Source organism: Prionailurus bengalensis, chromosome D3 (assembly GCF_016509475.1).
Source record: "Prionailurus bengalensis isolate Pbe53 chromosome D3, Fcat_Pben_1.1_paternal_pri, whole genome shotgun sequence".
NCBI classification, from domain to species: Eukaryota; Metazoa; Chordata; class Mammalia; order Carnivora; family Felidae; genus Prionailurus; species Prionailurus bengalensis.
This window is the reverse complement of record NC_057356.1, coordinates 32,492,441-32,511,808: the sequence shown is the minus strand read 5'-3', so window position 1 is coordinate 32,511,808 and position 19,368 is coordinate 32,492,441. Positions and strand designations below refer to the sequence as shown.

Sequence of the window (19,368 nt, the reverse complement as noted above, 5' to 3'; positions counted from 1 at the left end):
GGTACCCCCACCAGTCTCTTATGCCGATGTATCTCCATTGGGTGAAGCTCAAGCTCATTCACTTGTGCAGCATTTCTCACACTTTTTGATCCTATTTATACTACTGAAAAAATTATTGAAGACCCCCAAAGAGCTTTCATTTATGTAAGTTATACCTGTTGGTATTGGTATATTTGAAACTCAAGCAGAAACTTTAAAAACCCTTATTAAGTTATCTTTAAAATAACTCATTACATGTTAACATGAGTAATATATTTTTTATGAGAAACAACCATTTTTTCCAAAACCAAATTTTCATGAGTGGCATTATTTTACATTTTTTTCAAATCTCTTTGTAATGTCTGGCTTAATAGAAGACAACTGGATTCTCATATCTGCTTCTGTATTCAACCTGTTGTAATGTATTATCTTGATGTATGAAGAAGATCTGGCTTTACACAGCTGAGTAGTTGGAAAAGGTGAGGAATATTTTAATAGACTTTCAGTAACTGGGGATATTCTTTGATGCCACACCAAAACTCACGAAGTGGTGGTTTCTTTAAGGTTAGTTGCAATATGAAATGTAATGACGGTCAATGAATTTCTTTGTACTCCGTGACCGTGAAATCTACTGGGCAGGTCTCCTGCTTTGAAGGGATCTTCTGTTCATGGATGATTTTGTAACATCATGCCTTGGTCATTTGGAAAATATGGGTTCACTGAGATTTTCAAGCTCTTTTAAATGTTGACCGATTTCATTGTAAACTATTAAGCAAGTTGTACTCATTAGTATCACTACTCTCATGAGAAATCTTTAAGTGTTGGGAAGGTGTCAAACTTTCGGTAGTAGATCTAAGCCTTCCCAAATTCTAATTTCCACTTCAGAGCTTGAATTTTATCATTGGCAGCCTTAGCAATTGAAGTGATGGGCCCACTGCCTTCATCTTCAAGAAGATCTTCCAAATACCCAACTCCAAATTGCTGTTGTCTGTCTAAGCCTCCCCTGTACTTCCCATCTAAGCCTCCTTGTACTTACAGTCTAAGCCTCCCTGTACTTCCCATCTAAGCTCCCCTGTACGTCCCATCTCAGCTCCCCCACAACTTCCCATCTAAGCCCCCCTGTACTTCCCATCTAAGCCTCCCCCATACTTCCAATCTAAGCCTCCCCCTGTACTTCCCATCTAAGCCCCCCGCCAGAACTTACGTCTAATTCTTCTTGTACTTCTCATCTAAGCATCCCTGTTCTTCCCTTCTAAGCCTCCCCCGGACTTCCCATCTAAGCTCCCCTGTACTTCCCGTCTAAGCCCCCCACAACTTCCCATCTAAGCCTCCTTGTACTTCCCATCTCAGCCCCCCGTACTTCCTGTCTAATCCTCCTTGTACTTCCCGTCTAAGCATCCCTGTTCTTCCTATCTAAGCCTCCCCGTAATTCCCGTCTCATCACACAGGATTGAAAAGACATTTGCCTAGGTTTTGAGGCTCAATGCAATTCGTCATTTTTGCAGCCTTTTCATTCTTAAGTAAAACCAACCCGTTTTCCCCCAGAATGTGAGTGTGGCAGAGAGGACTGCACTGGCCACCAGAACAGGGCGTGCCCTGCCTGGCTTTGTCTACTCTGTGCAAATGTTAACACAGTGAAAAGGCAAGTCATGTCTTAGTAGTATTAAGAAAATTATTTTAACTTCGCAGATTCCTGGAAGAATCTCAAGGACACCCTCAGAGAATTTCTCCAGTTGGTTTCTCAGAAAGGCCTCCTGGGAACAACATTCTCTGTGTTCTTACGTGCTCACAGCAGCTTATCAGTGGCCTTTATACCTGGAGATCCATTCTTCTGGTAACAAAACACGTGGCTCACATTTTCTTGTGCCGAGTGTCTTTTTTTTTTTTTCAATGTTTATTTATTTTTGGGACAGAGAGAGACAGAGCATGAACGGGGGAGGGGCAGAGAGAGAGGGAGACACAGAATTGGAAACAAGCTCCAGGCTCTGAGCCATCAGCCCAGAGCCCGACGCGGGGCTCGAACTCACGGACCGCGAGATCGTGACCTGGCTGAAGTCGGACGCTTAACCGACTGCGCCACCCAGGCGCCCCCTGCCGAGTGTCTTAAATCGTCTCCATCATCTTCTGGCGTATCTATGTTGTTGAAAAGTCTGAAGACAGTTTCGTTTTCTTTCCCTGATAAGGGAGTTCAGTTGTTTGCTTGAATGCCCAATAGATTTTTTTTCTTTTTCTTTCAAGCACAGTAATTTTAATAGAGTATATCCCAGTGTTTGTTTTCAGTCAGTTTCCTAGGCACACCATGTTATACATCCTTTTTTTTTTTTTTTTTTAAGTTTATGTTGAGAGAGAGAGAGTGGGGGAGGGGCAGAGAGAGAAGGTGAGAGAGAGAATCCCAAGCAGGCCCCATGCTGTTGTGCAGAGCCGACTGTGGGGCTCAGACCCATGAACCTTAAGATCATGACCTGAGCTGCGATCAAGATCACTTAACTGACTGAGCACTGGGCGCCCCTTGAGTCCCCCCCTTTTTTTTTTTTTTTTTTAAATTTTAGAAGAGTTTTCTTGAATTATAGCTGTTAGTATTTGTTCATTTCCCAATTCTTTTGCTTCTCTTTTATCTTCTGGGTCTTCTATTATTAACTATGTTGAGTCTTCTCTGCTTATCTTTTCTATTTGTTGCTTTCTCTTTAATTCGTTTTACCGGATCCACCAATTTTTTTTTTATTAATTTTATTTTTTTAATTTACATCCAAGTTAGCATATAGTGCAACAGTGATTTCAGGAGTAGATTCCTTAATGCCCCTTACCCATTTGGCCCATCCCCCCTCCCACAACCCCTCCAGTAACCCTCTGTTTGTTCTCCATATTTAAGAGTCTCTTATGTTTTGTCCCCCTCTCTGTTTTTATATCATTTTTGCTTCCCTTGTGTTCAACTGTCCTGTGTCTTAAAGTCCTCATATGAATGAAGTCATATGATACATTTCTTTCTCTGACTAATTTCGCTTAGCATAATACCTTCTAGTTCCATCCATGTAGTTGCAAGTGGCAAGATTTCACTCTTTTTGATGGCTGAGTAATACTCCATTGACTATATATACCACATCTTGTTTATCCATTCATCCATCAATGAACATTTGGGCTCTTTCCATACTTTGGCTATTGTTGATAGTGCTGCTATAAACATTGGGGTGCATATGCCCCTTCGAAACAGCATACCTGTATCCCTTGGATAAATACCTAGTAGTGCAATTACTGGGTCGTAGGGTAGTTCTATTTTTAGTTTTTTGAGGAACCTCCATACTGTTTTCCAGAGTGGCTGCACCAGTTTGCATTTTCAGCAGCAGTGCAGAAGAGATCCTCTTTCTCTGCATCCTCACCAACATCTATTGTTGCCTGAGTTGTTAATGTTAGCCACTCTGACAGGTGTGAGGTAGTATCTCATTGTGGTTTTGATTTGTATTTCCCTGATGATGAGTGATGTTGAGCATCTTTTCATGTGTCAGTTTGCCATCTGGATGTCTTCTTTGGAGAAGTGTCTATTCATGTCTTTTGCCCATTTCTTCACTGGATTATTTCTTTTTTGGGTGTTGAGTTTGAGAAGTTCTTTATAGATCTTGGATACTAGCCCTTTATCTGATATGTCATTTGCATATATCTTCTCCCATTCCATTGGTTGCCTTTTAGTTTTGCTGATTGTTTCTTTTGCTGTGCAGAATCTTTTAATTTTGATAAGGTCCCAGTAGTTCATTTTTGCTTTTGTTTCCCTTGCCTCCAGGGATGTGTTGAGTTAGAAGTTGCTGTAGCCAAGGTCAAAGAGGTTTTTGCCTGCTTTCTCCTTGAGGATTTTGACAGCTTCCTGTCTTACATTTAGGTCTTTTATCCATTTTGAGTTTATTTTTGTGAATGGTGTAAGAAAATGGTCCAGGTTAATTTTTCTGCATGTGGCTGTCCAGTTTTCCCAGCACTGCTTGCTGAAGAGACTGTCTTGATTCCATTGGATATTCTTTCCTGCTTTGTCAAAGATTAGTTGCCCATGCGTTTGTGGGTCCATTTCTGGATTCTCTATTCTGTTCCATTGATCTGAGTGTCTGTTTTTGTGCCAGTACTCTACTGTCTTGATGATTACAGCTTTGTAGTACAGCTTGAAATCTGAGATTGTGGTGCCTCCTGCTTTGGTTTTCTTCTTCAAGATTGCTTTAGCTATTCGGGGTCTTTTCTGGTTCCATACAAATGTTAGGATTATTTGTTCCAGCTCTGTTAAGAATGCTGGTGTTATTTTGATAGGTATTGAATTAAATATGTTGATCGCTTTGGGTAATATTGACATTTTAACAATATTTTTTCTTCCTATACAGGTGCATGGAATATTTTTCCACTTTTTTGTGACTCCTTCAATTTCTTTCATAAGCTTTTTATAGTTTTCAGTGTATAAATTTTTAACCTCTTTGGTTAGATTTATTCTTAGGTTTTTTATGGGTTTTGGTGCAATTGTAAGTGGGATCGATTCCTTGATTTCTCTTTCTGTTGCTTCATTGTTGGTGTATAGGAATGTAACCGATTTCTGTGCATTAATTTTGTATCTTGCAACTTGGCTGAATTCATGAATCAGTTCTAGCAGATTTTTGGTGGAATCTTTTGGGTTTTCCAAATAGAGTATCATGTCATCTGCGAAGAGTGAAAGTTTGACCTCCTTCTGGCCGATTTGGATGCCTTTTATTTCTTTGTGTTGTCTGATTGCAGAGGCTGACTTCCAATACTATGTTGAATAACAGTGGTGAGAGTGGACATCCCTGTCTTGTTCCTGACCTTAGGGGGAAAGCTCTCAGTTTTTCCCATTGAGGATGATATTAGTGTTGGGTCTTGTGTATATGGCTTTTATGATCTTGAGGTATGATCTTCTATCTCTACTTTCTTGAGGGTTTTTATTTGCTGTATTTTGTCATATGCTCTCTGTGCATCTTTGAGAGGATCATATGGTTCTTGTCCTTTCTTTAATTGATGTGATGAATCACATTGATTGTTTTGTGGATATTGAACCAGCCCTGCATCCCAGGTATAAATCCCACTTGGTCATGGTGAATAACTTTTTTTAATGTATTGTTGGATCCAGTTGGCTAATATCTTGTTGAGGATTTTGCATCCATGTTCATCAGAGAAATTGGTCTATAGTTCTCCTTTTTAGTGGGGTCTCTGTCTGGTTTTGGAATCAAGGTAATGCTGGCTTCATAGAAAGAGTTTGGAAGTTTTCCTTCCATTTCTTTTTTTTTTTGGAACAGCTTCAAGAGAATAGGTGTTAACTCTTCCTTAAATGTTTGGTAGAATTCCCCTGGAAAGCCATCTGGCCCTGGACTCTTGTTTTTGGGGAGATTTTTGATTACTAATTCGATTTCTTTACTGGTTATGGGTCTATTTCTTCCTGTTTCAGTTTTGGTAGTGTATATGTTTCCAGAAGTTTGTCCATTTATTCCAGATTGCCCATTTTATTGGTGTATAATTGCTCATAATATTCTCTTATTGTTTTTTTTCTGCTGTGTTGGTTGTGATCTCTCCTCTTTCATTCTTAATTTTATTTATTTGGGTCCTTTCCTTTTTGATCAAACTGGCTAGTGGTTTATCAATTTTGTTAATTCTTTCAAAGAACCAGCTTCTGGTTTCATTGATCTGTTCTGTTTTTTTGGTTTTGATAGCATTGATTCTGCTCTAATCTTTATTATTTCTCGCGTTCTGCTGGTTTGGGGTTTTACTTGCTGTTCTTTTTCCAGCTCTTGAAGGCATAAGATTAGGTTGTGTATCTGAGATCTTCCTTTTTTAAGAAGGCCTGGATTGCTATATACTTTCCTCTTATGACCACCATTCCTGTGTTCCAGAGGTTTTTGGGCTGTGGTGCTATCATTTTCATTGGCTTCCATGAACTTTTTAATTTTCTCTTTAACTTCTTAGTTAGCCCATTCATTCTTTAGTAGGATGTTCTTTAGTCTCCATGTATTTGTTACCTTTCCAAATTTTTTCTTGTGGTTGATTTCGAGTTTCATAGTATTGCGGTCTGAAAATATGCACAGTATGCTCTCGATCTTTTTGTACTTGAGGGCTGATTTTCCACCGATCTTTTTTCAACCTCCATTTCTGATAAAGTACAATCTATTCTGTTTATTTATACTTTGTTCCTTCAGTTTAATCTTCTTTGCTGAAATATGTTCTTTTCTAATTCGTTCTTAAGTTGTATCCCCTCCACTTTCTAGTTAGGCTGGTTTTTTTAGGCATTCTTTATTTATTTTATATAAAGTACTTCTGTTTTGTGGACAAATATTTCTTGTAGTCCTTGATTAACTGAAGAGATGTTCTCTTTATTCTTTTTTTTTTTTTCCATGTAAGTGTATGTGTGGCTCACCCATCATTCTTTTTAGTTACTTATTTCTGCTTGAAATCTGATTCCTGAAATGGGGAAGGGCTTTTGAAGGGGTGGGGTGCGAGTTCAGGACCTTTTTGATAGTTTGTGGCTCTAGAGTTCCCTTTTGTGTTGTTTTTGTGAAGTGTTCAAAAACTTGGCTTTAACCTTAGATTTTGTTTTTTTTGCTTGTTTTTTTGTGGGTTTTTTTGGCTTTATTCTACTTAACTGTTCCCGGGATCTTCTCTTTTCTTTACTCCTGTTACTCCTGTCTAGTGAATTTGGAGTTTACTCCCAGTGCTGGATCCTTCCTTTAAGAGGTCTTGGTAAGTCAGTTACGAGAGATCATAGGGCTGGTGGTTCTCTCCCTTCAGCCCTTATCACGCACCAGGGGCTCCTGAACTGGTGTGTGCGCGGCCCTTCTCAGCGCCCACTTCTCTCACCTGGGCCCGCGCTGACTTCCAGGGAGTGGCTGCTGGGGTCCAGCAGATGCTCCATGCTTCCTTCTTCCTCCTGATGCCACCCGGTCTCGTAGCTGTTGGAGGCTTGCCCCACCCATTTGTATTCTGGGGTTTGGATGCACCTTGTGGATATAGTTTTTTGTAGATGATGTCTACAGTTTTGCTTTCTTCTCTCCTAGTTTGCTTGGCTTCAAGTTCCAACCCTGTGCCCATCAAGCCCCCTTTCCCCACACCTCCGCCTCTGCCCAGCCCCCACCAAATCACCAACGTCCCGTCTGTCTAGTACTTAATGTTTTTAAGTTAAATAAAATTAAACTTTATTTTCATATGAGTAGCTCTTAATGGTCTATAAGAAGTCTGAAAGAATTAGGACGTGTGTAAAAATACCTGCTGTCGTAAGTGTTGTCATGGGGTGGGGGTGGGGCGGGCAGTGGTTGGGGGCTCTATGTTCAGCAAAAGCAGCTTGTGTTCATGGGGGATATTTCCCAGACTTAAAGCCTACTCACCTCTTTCTCTGTGAGTGTGTATTTCAGTGTATACAGATGGCTTGCTTCTCTTAAGTTGTAAAATTTCTCTTAAGACAACAATACTCTATGATACTTGGGGTACTTTAACCATGCTCAATCAGAACAATAGTTTTTAAACTGTTGCAAGTCTATTAGTGGACAATTGTTTTCACCCTAAAATCTGTTCGTTAAAAAAGTGTACAGAGATGCCCTACTTCAAAATCTGTTGGATTTTTTTTTATCATGGTAAAATAGATAGAACATGAAGTTTGTCATTTTAGTGTGTAATTCAATGGCATTAATTTCATTTACAATGTTTTCCCACCATCACCACCATCTGTTTCCAAATTTTTATCTTTCCAAATTAGACTCTGCACCCATTAAGCAATAACTCCCCTTCCCCCCCCACACACACATACCCATGAAGTCACAAAATATTTTAAATGATAAAATATATGCATTAGTATTTGATTGAGATAAAATCCAATGCATAATAATATGCAAAATGGATAATAAAATGCAAAAACCATAGTGATTATGGGTTTGAAATAACCATAATATAAGGTGATGTTAAATAGAAGGGATGGTTTTTTAGAAACCATTTTGCCTGTAGATGGCAGCACTCACGCTTCCATTTTCCTTGTTCATTTCATTTGGGAAAAGTTTTAGTGAGAGAAAGAAATAGATACATTGCAGCTAGAAGAAGAGGAAACAACTGGGTGCAGAGATATCTCTTTACAGACTTAAAAACTGTGGGAAGAAATGCTGTCTTTCACATAATCACTGGACAAGCTTGAGTTTAAGTCTGGGCCTCACCACCTAAGGGCCACATGACTACGTACTGGTCACTTCCTTAGGCTTGGTTTCTCCATCTGTGAAACAAGGGCAGCAGTGAGATAGTGAATGTCATAGAGGAATAGAAATGTAAATGTATCATAAATGTAATAGAGAAACAGAGGCATAAATGGAAAGTGTTTAGCACAGCCCTGTCTGGAGAGATTCAGAGGTTGGTAAATGTGGGCTACTGTTTCCACACCTCGCTTAGTTTCCCTTTGTGAAATAGCCTTGTGGCACTTAGTCTGAAACCCTCTGCACTTCCTGCACCAGCCCTGCATGTGGGGTATCTGCTTGTCTGGGCTGGTACTCTGGGGACTTTTCCACTCACCCTGCAGCCAGCCCCTAGGCCTTGGCCTGAACAAGTAGTCATATTATTTTTTATGCGGTATAATATTTTTTTAATGAGGTATAACTGCCATATAGTATTATATTAGTTTCGGTATACAACATCATGATTCAACATTTGTATATATTGCAAGATGATCGCCACAGTAAGTCCAGATAACATCCAAGTAGCCACGTCTTATGAACCTGATTAAAAGTAGTACTTATTTCCCCAATGAAATTGTGTGGCTTTCTAGTTCCTGAAGGAAATTCAATGTCTCCCAGTGTGACTGAGATCCTAGAACCAGGAAATGCCCTGAATGTAGGGATATTATTCTCTTGATCTTAGCTCTCTGAGAAAAATCACTCTTAAAGCATATACCATGGAGTAAGAGATTCCTGTTAGGGTCTAGAAAATAGTACAGGATCTTATCTTAGTGCAGAGGGGATGATGGTACTACTGATAGAGATTTTGTGGGGGGCAGTTTGAAAAAAATTTTTTATATCTAAAATATGCATACTCTTTGATTCAGAAATCCCACTTTTTGCGGCGGGGGGAGCATGAGTGGGAAAGTGGGGCAGAGAGAGAGAGAGAGAGAGAATATGAATGAATGAATGAATGAACGAACGAACGAACGAACGAACATCTTAAGCAGGCTCCACACTCTGCACGAGCCTGATGCAGGGCTCGATCCCATGACCCCAGGATCATGACCTGAGCCAAAATCAAGAGGTAGACACTCCACTGACTGAGCCACCCAGGTGCCCCCAAAAATCCCACTTCTGTCATTCTATCCTGAAAACACTATCAACATTGGTGCACAAACCTATAGAGAAAAAGAGGTAGCATTGTTTATAATAACAGGAATTGAGAATGTTTATCTGTAGGGGATGGTTGAGCCAATAGCAGTTCATCTATGGGAATAACATGTAGTCCTTACAATTACAGAATGATGGAGAAAGATGTACGTGATATATTGTTTTATGAAAAGAGCAAGGAACAGAATGAACTGTGTTTAAAAATACAGTATGTGGAGTTCCTGGGTGGCTCAGTCAGTTGAGCATCTGACTCTTGATTTCAGCTCAGGTCATGATCTCAGGGTCATGGGATCCAACCCCATGTTGGGCTCCGTGGGATGTGGAACCTGCTTAAGATTCTCTCTCTCTCTCTGCCGCTGGTACTCTTTCCCCACCCTGCCTCTCTCTCTCTCTCTCAAAAACTAAAAATAAAAAATAAGAATACAGTGTCTGTGTGTGGGTGTGTAAGATTTGAAGTTAGATAAGGAAATTAGGGCAAGATTGGGCCACATACCCTGCTCCTTCGCTTCCATTTTCCCCTGCGGCCTCGTCTAGGACAGCTCATCCAAATTGCAATGTTATCTTTCAAGAGTGTTTTTAACAGAAATATTTATCATTCAAGAATTCGTCCCTCCCCCCCAAAATAGTGCCATTATACATAGTTATTAGATTCTTACACTAGCCAACCAAATTCTACCTAACTCAAGTATTCCTGCCTTAAATTAAAAAATGCTACTGATTTAACAAATCAGCTCAAACAAGAAGACTCTTACCAAGGTTGCCCTAATGCTGGTGTTCGAGGAAAAGTGCTCATTGCTTCCGTGACTATTGAGCACCTGCTGCGTGCCTGGTTCTGTTGATATTGTTTTCTCCAAAAGAGGTCTTCTTTCCGGCCCCTGAGAAAACACCATCTCAGTTTGGAGCCCAGGGAGGGAATTAGGAGGTAAGCTCGGGCAGTGACCTGTCCAGGGGGATCCTGGAGCTGCCCGGCCCCATGGCCCCTTGTTGTGGGCAGAGCCCCTTGTGCACACTGGACATGGGGGAGGCACGTCATTGGCTCAGCCTTGGTGCTGGGTGTGCCTGGCAGGGAGTGATTCAGACCTCTCCAAGGCAGCTAGCTTTGGTGTGGAGCCAAGCGATTTTCAGAAAGTGTTTAAAGTAGAAAATGAGAGCCTCCGATTTAAGAAAAGGGGAAATGGGCATAGAGTCTGAGAGGAGATGGCCTTCTCGCCGTCATCTGGTCCCTCAGTGAGAGACTCTGTAGGTGTTGACATAGGATTGGGCCCATTGAGTGACATAACTTGTGGAGAGTGTTTTTCCTCCAGTTCATGGAGGGACTTTGTTATCTGAACGAATACACCTGGTATGGCTGATTGTGCTCAGCCCGAAGCCTGACCAGGCGTGAGACTGAATTTGGTTGTATTTGGGCGTATAGCAAAACAGAGACAAACCGCTTGTGATAACCTACCGGTGAGTCAGGCATAGGAAGGGAGCCCAGGCACGTCCCTTGGCACCCACAGGCCGGCTTCCTACCCCAGCATAGGAAGGGAGCCCAGGCACGTCCCTTGGCACCCACAGGCCAGCTTCCTACCCCTGTCACAGGAGCCGTGTGGTTGGCCTGAGCTCCTCACCACTCCACACTGGGGTGACCATACAGCCCCTGCGTCAGCCTTCCTTACGCCCAGTGGGGTTACTCCTGAGAATTCCCTTTCCAAAGACATCCTACTTTCTCTACAGGGATGCTATTTCCATCTCCATGATCATAGCAGTTAGAGAAAGGTTTTTAAAGACAGATTTATTTGATGAAGCTTTTTTTTGTCATCATTTTGTTTTTATTTATGGCTGAATGATGGTGATTTTCATGAGCCACCTGACTCTTGCAGGTTTTTCATGCTAACTGTCCCTGAAAAGAGAGATCTGAAAGTCTGTTCCCTCTGAAATCTGAAACAGGAAGCAGCCTTAAAGGAGTGATGAGGAAATAGTCAAGTGTGGGATTTGTTGACCTCCCTTCGCTGTCTTTACAATGCTGCACAGCTATCAGAAAAACTTCATGGCGTAAACCACTCAACAGATGGTACTTGTTCTGAAAGGGAAGGAGAGGCTGATGTTTGAGGTTTGCTTCAGAGGGAATGCTGAGTATTCAGTTAGAACCAAGACTTGATTTTTCTGATCATGGGGCATTCTTTCTACTGCAGATATCTCCAAGGCCTTGGTTCTAACGGAAATTGGCCCCAAACGTGACCCTGCCACTCTGAAATTGTTCCTGAGCAACATGGAGAGGTTACTCCACGCCAAAGCTCATGGGTATGACTTTTCAGTTCCCAGAACATCCTGGAGCCAAAGGGGAAAGTGCCAAACACACAGTCTTGCTCACAGCTCCCCAGGGAGAGAGGAAAAGATCCCGAGTGATGGGAGGTGGCCCACATGGGCCCCATGCGGAGGCCGGGAGAGCCACGTGATGCTTCCTCTGCTGGTGTGCTCCCTCGTGCCTGTTAGAAAACCAACAGGGGACCTGTGTTCCTTTCGGAGCAGTGCTTCCAGAAGCCAAGTGACTGATCTCAAGCCACCCAACCAGTGAATCCTGTGTGGGCTTAGAGCCCTTCATAAATGATATCACTCCGGCAAATGTTTAGGAAAAATGAATCCTAACAAGTCCAAATGGATCTTCTCCCGTCTCCCACCCTCCCTAGGTCTGTGCTGTACCTGTCAGACACACGAGGTGATTTACATTTAAGTTCAAATTCAGTAGAGTTAAGACGAGTTCTTCAGTTGCACTAGCCACATTTCAAGTGTTCAGCAGCCACAGGTGGCTAGTAGCTTCCACATTTGCAGAACTTTTCCATCCTCACAGAAAGTTCTCTTGAGTGGCACTGCTCTGCACCACAGATCTTGAATCTAGAGAGCTTATTAGAAAAGCCCTGTGGCTCATTTTTAATGACTGGGAATACCCAGCAGAAGGTGACTTTGGATGATGTCAGCTATTTAAGAGAAATCTGACTAGTGCACAGCACTACTCACAGGAATCTTTGCCCTCTTCCCTCTCCTCTAGGGTCCGAGTTATCGGGAGCTCCACCTTGGCACTCTGCCACCTGGCCTCGGGGGCTGCGGATGCTTATTACCAGTTTGGCCTGCACTGCTGGGACCTGGCTGCTGCCACCGTAATCATCAGAGAAGCAGGTGGCATCGTGATGGACACTTCAGGTGAGCCCCTCTGACCCTCAGCCTGCTGTCCATCCCCAGGGGAATGACAGCAGACTAGACCCAGTTATGCCACCAGACTCAATGTCCCCCAGTCTAGACCTGGTAATGTAACCAGACCCAACATCCCCAGACTGGACTAAGTGCCATCAGACCCAACATCCCCCAGACTGGACCAAGTGCCATCAGACCCAACATCCCCCAGACTGGACCAAGTGCCATCAGACCCAACATCCCCCAGACTGGACCAAGTGCCATCAGACCCAACATCCCCCAGACTGGACCAAGTGCCATCAGACCCAACGTCTCCCAGACTGGACCAAGTACCACCAGACCCAACATCCCCCAGATTGGGCCAAGTGCCACCAGACCCAGTGTCCCCTAGACTGGACCAAGTGCCATCAGACCCAACGTCCCCCAGACTGGACCAAGTGCCATCAGACCCAACGTCCCCCAGACTAGACCAAGTACCACCAGACCCAACGTCCCCAAGACTGAACCAAGTGCCACCAGACTCAACGTCCCCCAGACTGAACCAAGTGCCACCAGACCCAACGTCCCCTAGACTGAACCAAGTGCCATCAGACCCAACGTCCCTCAGACTGGACCAAGTGCCACCAGACCCAATGTCCCCCAGACTGGACCAAGTGCCATCAGACCCAACGTCCCCCAGACTAAACCAAGTACCACCAGACCCAACGTCCCCAAGACTGAACCAAGTGCCACCAGACCCAACGTCCCCTAGACTGAACCAAGTGCCATCAGACCCAACGTCCCTCAGACTGGACCAAGTGCCACCAGACCCAACGTCCCCCAGACTGGACCAAGTGCCATCAGACCCAACGTCCCCCAGACTGAACCAAGTGCCACCAGACCCAACGTCCCCCAGACTGGGCCAAGTGCCACCAGACCCAGCGTCCCCTAGACTGGACCAAGTACCACCAGACCCAACGTCCCCCAGACTGGGCCAAGTACCACCAGACCCAACTTCCCCCAGACTGGACCAAGTACCACCAGACCCAACATCCCCCAGACTGGACCAAGTGCCACCAGACCAACATCCCCCAGACTGGGCCAATTACCACCGTCAGACCAAATGTCCCCTCTACTTCCTCAGAGTCTACTGATGAGACACCATGTGAAGATGTTGGAAGTTCAGTGGGCTAGTGCCTTCTCAGCTTTCCTGCCTTCCTACTCTATGCCTCTAGGCGTGAAAAGAGACCCCAGGATCAGGATACGGACAGATAGGAACATGTGACCACTGTACACATACATAACATTTGACGGTTTTCTAGCACACATTCTGACCCCACCAAATCCGATGAGATAGGCAGAATAAGCATCGTACTCCCCATTCTATGAAGAGGAGGCTAGCTCCCCCCCCACACACACACCGTGTAGCTCCGCATGGGGTCAGCATGGTGTAGAGCATGAGCATACTGTGAGCTTTTTAGGAGAACAGACTCAAAAAGGTGACTTGTTCCTTCTACCTCAAGGTCATCATGTCCCAGTGACTGACCCCCTGGGGGTGAGTCCCCTAATATGTCTGCCCCCATAACTCCTCTTAGCTTCAGGCAGACCCCTCATCTAGTATTTAGGAATAAGCAGTCTGAGACTGGGTGAATCCTTTTAGATCCCTTTCTCTAGCTTTTTAGTCACGACTTGTTAGCCAGCCTGCATCAGGTCACCGCCTAGACAGGCCCCACCCAGACCTGCTGAGTTAGGACTTCCATCTATCACATGGGGTCCCCGGTGCCACCCATACAGCAGACATTTGAGAATTGCTCTCCGCTGTGGTGGTCTAACCGATCATGTGAACCTCAGTCCTGATGGCTGGACCTTAACCTCCATTCCCCCAGCACAGCCTCGAGTGCTCCCTTCCTGGGGCAGCAGAGTGGATGCTGAGAGGCTGCACCCTTGCTTTGGCCAGGCTCACATCTAGACCTCCCTGTTTGGTCCCGCCTCCAGCCCGGCCTGGACCTTGGTTTTCCTTGGAATGTGCATGTGCTCAGTTGCCATTCGGGACTGTTCTGCCCTTTCCGGTAACTCAGGCACCCTGTCTTCTCTCTCTGTCCTCAGGTGGACCTCTCGACCTCATGTCTTGCAGAGTGGTGGCTGCGGGCACCCGAGAAATGGCAACGCTCATAGCTCAGGCCTTACAAACGATTAACTATGGGCGGGATGATGAGAAGTGAAAGGGAGCAGAGGGGCAGAGAAATGTGGCCCGAGGACTGGGCCCTCCTGCGAATGCTGAGGCTGGCGGTGAGCCCTGGGACAAAGCTGCCTCCAGCAGCCCGCACACATCAAGTGTCTCTGACCACCCCCAAGAGGAGGTGTTTTGCTAAAGTATGTGGCTTTCTGGTTAAATCCACGTCTTTCACCGGGATTCGGTGTTTAGCTGGTGTCTCTCTTTAATCTCACATAGCCTTTATCAGGTTAGTACACATTCTTCTATCAGGGCCAAAATCCAAATCTCGTGTGACATACGCATTGAAAATTGAGTCTTGATTTTTTTTCCTCCAGAATGCAAATCTCAGGTAATAAGGCTTTAGAACTGCTGATGAAGCGGACTTGTTCTCAGGCCCTCCCCCATGGTACTTCAGAATGCAATAAATCAAAATAATGGCGCTCTGCTTATCTGTTTCCCTCCATAAGTGTGTCGCCTGCTTCCTCAAACCCACAACGCCCACAGCTGTAGATCCAGGCTCTTCAGGAAAGTTTGCATATTAAAGCCCTAAGTTGGCAGTGTTTGCTGTCTGTCTGCTGCTTTTGATAAGCACTGTGAAAACTACCTTAGTAATTATCATGTGTTAATGGATAAAGTGAGCCATACAAAAATTTTAGGAATTTATTTGAGCAAAAAACAACTCAAATCAGGCAGCGTCAAAGCAGAAGTGGTTAGAAGCACTGTCTATGGGGGCTGGGGAAAAACTGTTCTAGAGAAAAGGCCAAAGGAAATTCTCGATTGGCTGTAGCTTAAAACCTCTTTCTTTGGCTGTTTGTGATTGGTTGTCCTTAAGTTCACTCTTGTAACCTTAAGGTATTTACAGGCTTACATTGGTTTGCTTATGCAGGTGCTATGGCATTAGAGCCTCCTCAGTCTGATGGCCTCCTTTTTAATTAATTTAACAATCCCCCCTTTTGGTTATCCTGTCATATGTGAGAAGATTGCCCCAAAATTTGGTATTAGCGCCACCCTCTTTCACCATCAGAGTTAAATTGCTCTTGCCTCACTGTGAAACTCCCAGGTTATGTTGTCAGATCCATGGAAGAATTGCTTTTGCTTTTTTCCCCATTGTTCAGCTTGTTTCTTTTTCTCCAAGCACACTGAGACCATCTGCTGTGCTGATGGCTGCAAGCACGCCTGTAAGACCTTTGAGAGAACACAGCACACCAGACTGATAATACCAAGTGACTGAAATATACTCCTAGCCATGGCCCCCATGAACCAAACCGGTTGCTATCAAATAAATCAAAGAATGTACCAGAATCAACCTGTATAAGCCAAGGAGCATGTTTGTTAATGTCTTGTACTGGAGTTTCTACAAAACCAGAGGTGTTGATCTAGTTACAGCAGGAACTATTTGCCGTGGCACAGACTCCCCAACAAGTAATCTAAAGCAATTCTATTATTTAAAACCATCTCAGCAAGAGAGCCCCTGGGGACTTTTGTGGTGCAGCCATGGCGTTAGCGGTAGACTCAGCAGTGGTTGCCGGAGTTAAGGGTAAGTTTCTAATTGTACGTTTGTTTGTAATAACTCAAGCCAAGGAAGAGGGGACCTTCCAAATGATGCGCATCCAGAGGGGTTAACAGCTGCTAGTAAAACTTCTCTTTCAGGGGAGTGGGACAATGTGGAGTTTCTGAGGTATTATGATGGGACAGTGGGACAGTACTTAGAGCAAGGGTGCATTGTCCTTACACCCTCCAGACAGCGAGCTGCCCAAGCATGGAGGCCGCTGCCCAAAGCTCCACGTGTAAAGGTGTAGCTAGGAGGTCCACGTAGGGCTCCCTCAAGTATTAGCATTCATGGACCCATTGCTCCGTATAGAGGTGCATCATTCATCCAAGACTACAGTACTGTATTACCACACATTGAAAGACCAGCCAAATATATGGGCCCAATAGCAAGCCTACAAATGGTCTGATTGACACTGGCTGCTCTGCAGCCTTTCAGATGTGCATTCGGTGGATTTTGCTTTTCCCATTCCAGGATTGGATTAAATTGAGACAAGAAACAAGGATACGTAGATCTGGTGTTTGAACTTTGTTAAAGGGACCTGCAGGACAGTGGCAGCATACAGTGGCCTTCAGGATTCCCTTCACATCTTGAGTTTGGTTCAGCATGATAAATCCGGCTGTTGGTTTAGTGGTTTAGTTTCCTGTGGTAGCTGTTGTTTGTGAAATCCTGTCTTCCCCTGCATTAAGGGACAGAAAAGGCAGATCGCAAATAGGCAAAGGAATAAAGGTTTCTTACAGGAGATGAAGATCCAGATCGGTGATTTTGGGAGAGCTGCTCACCCCAAGCTGTTGAATGCTTCTGAGGAGGAACGTCTGTGGCCAGTTTTAACTTCACATCTCCGGCTGGTATACGGTGCCGGAGCCTGGAGGAGGCCTTTCAACTGGGTGCTGTGGCCCCAGGGTTCAAATCCCTGAAGTTGGGCTGCCATCTGGGTGGTGAGGAGAACCTGGTGTGGTCCCTTCCAGTGAGGTTCCTGGGCAGTCTTTCTTAGGTGTCATTTCCAGAAGACCTGCTCTCCATGTCTTAAGTTGTGGAGGGTTAAGCCAGCTATAGGAACATCATGGAAAGCTTCCTTTTCCTGGTGGCAGTACGCTTCGGCATAATGCATTAAAGCCTGACAATACTGAGTCACATCAGAATTTATGAGTACAGTAGACACGTGGTTCTATCATCAAAAGCCTAGGTCTTCCTGTTACTGCTGCATGAGATGTTAATTTGTGCTTTCCCGTGAGTGCCAGTCTAACTGCCATCAAAACCAATGGTAGACCTTTTGGCCAGGGCAGTCCAGTTGATTCTGTTAATTTAGCTAGCTTCAGGTTTAAGATACCATTTGTTCATTCAACTTCAGATGACTGAGGACGGTAAGGATGATACTAATGCCACTGTTTATTTTTTTTAAAAATTTTTTTCAATGTTTTTTGTTTATTTTGGGGACAGAGAGAGACAGAGCATGGACGGGGGAGGGGCAGAGAGAGAGGGAGACACAGAATCGGAAACAGGCTCCAGGCTCCGAGCCATCAGCCCAGAGCCCGACGCGGGGCTCGAACTCCCGGTCCGCGAGATCATGACCTGGCTGAAGTCGGACGCTTAACCGACTGTGCCACCCAGGCGCCCCATAATGCCACTGTTTAAAAGCAACGCCTTATTTGTTTAATTATTTCCCCAGAGAAATGAGTTCCCAATCACTGGAGATCTCTCTGGGGGATACCCCCTAAACTTTCTAAAAGTTTCTTAGCCATGGTTGTGGCATCAGCCTTTCTGCATGAGAAGGCTTCAGTCCATCCTGAGAAAATACAAATAATTACAAGGACATATCAATAATCCATTGTAGGAGCAATTGAGTGAAATCTATTTGTAAATGTTCAAATGGCCCAGTAGGTGGTGGAAATGCTCCATCAAATGAACCATCTTAATGGTCTTTCCAGGGTTAGGGGTTTGATCAATTAGACATTTGCTCATAAACCACTTTTGTGACTTTGGAGCAGTCATCCACCAATTCTTTTTCATAATTTGGGTCATTTTTTTCTGTGCCATGGTGATTTGCAGAATACAGAGCTTCTAGTAATGGCAATTTTAAGGGCTCAGGAAGAACCAGGAGGCCATCTGGTGGCCCTCAGTGTGTCCTCATCTAACATTAAATTTGTACCCTTGGTCTCAACATTTGTTGTTCTAGTTCAGGTGCCCGATTTTGTCTTTTATATAGATTATCATAAATAATTTGGTTAGAGTTCGTCTTCCAGACTTCATTCAGGTTGTATATTAGAAGAGTTTTAGTGCTGGCAGATTTAGCATGGAAGTCTGCTAGACCATTTCCCTGATACTCGGGTTCTGTTTTCTAGTGCAAACTTCATTTTTAATAATTCCAGTTCAGTTGGGCACTAGAATGGCAGACAGCAGTTCATTTACTCAGAGTCCAGTTTTGATTAGGATTCTGCTAGAAGTGAGGAACTCTGTTTCCATAACGTAGCAAGGTCAGAGACCACCCCAAAGACATATGTGCTATGGGTATAAGTGTTTACTGACTTTCCGTTGGGTGGCCAACAAGCCTGAGTAAGGGCACGTAGCTCTGCTGGTTGCACAGACTTAAAATGGGCAAGATATCCTTTGGGGTAGTTCATACTGAGTTATTACAGCATATCCTGCTTGATACCTCCCTTCTGCATTCTTAGCATAGGACCCATTGATGAAGTATCAAATCTGGGCTTTCTAATGAATTGTCCTATAAGTCACGTGAAGGGTCAGTAACCGTGATACCACATGTACACATTTATGGGGTTCTGTACCATCGTCAGGCCGGGGCAGCAGAGTTGAGTGAGTCAAAGCACATAAGACGGAGGTTAGAAGGTAGAAGGTGAAGCCTCTCACAAGATGCTCATCTTCTTGCTGAAAGTGTTGAGTCTAATCAGGGGGTAACAGATTCTGAGCATCATGAGGTACTTGTAGCATTAAGTCCTCTCCAAATACCAGTTCAGCTGAGGCTTAGTCACTGTGGCTCCCACTTTCCAACAGTCTGGACATGCTCCGCCTGCCAGGTCTGACTGTAAGCTGTGCTCAGTAGGTCTGTGTTTTCCTCCATGCTCTTGGGTTAGAACTCCTAAAGCCTGGTTATCACTCCCGTGGACAGATAAGGTGAAAGGCTTAGT

At 44.2% G+C, this 19,368-nt stretch overlaps 1 protein-coding gene across 1 annotated transcript in view; it reads left to right on the top strand.

Moving 5' to 3' along the window:
- The window catches only part of IMPA2 (inositol monophosphatase 2), a 46,774-nt gene extending 31,662 nt beyond the window's left edge, over nucleotides 1-15,112 (top strand). Inside the window, exons 6-8 of the mRNA XM_043558261.1 lie at nucleotides 11,483-11,591; nucleotides 12,337-12,488; nucleotides 14,565-15,112. Coding sequence (XP_043414196.1) covers nucleotides 11,483-11,591; nucleotides 12,337-12,488; nucleotides 14,565-14,680 — 377 coding nt within the window. The 3' untranslated portion in view covers nucleotides 14,681-15,112. The remainder of the gene's footprint in view (nucleotides 1-11,482; nucleotides 11,592-12,336; nucleotides 12,489-14,564) is intronic.
- The last annotated feature ends 4,256 nt before the right edge of the window (nucleotides 15,113-19,368 follow it).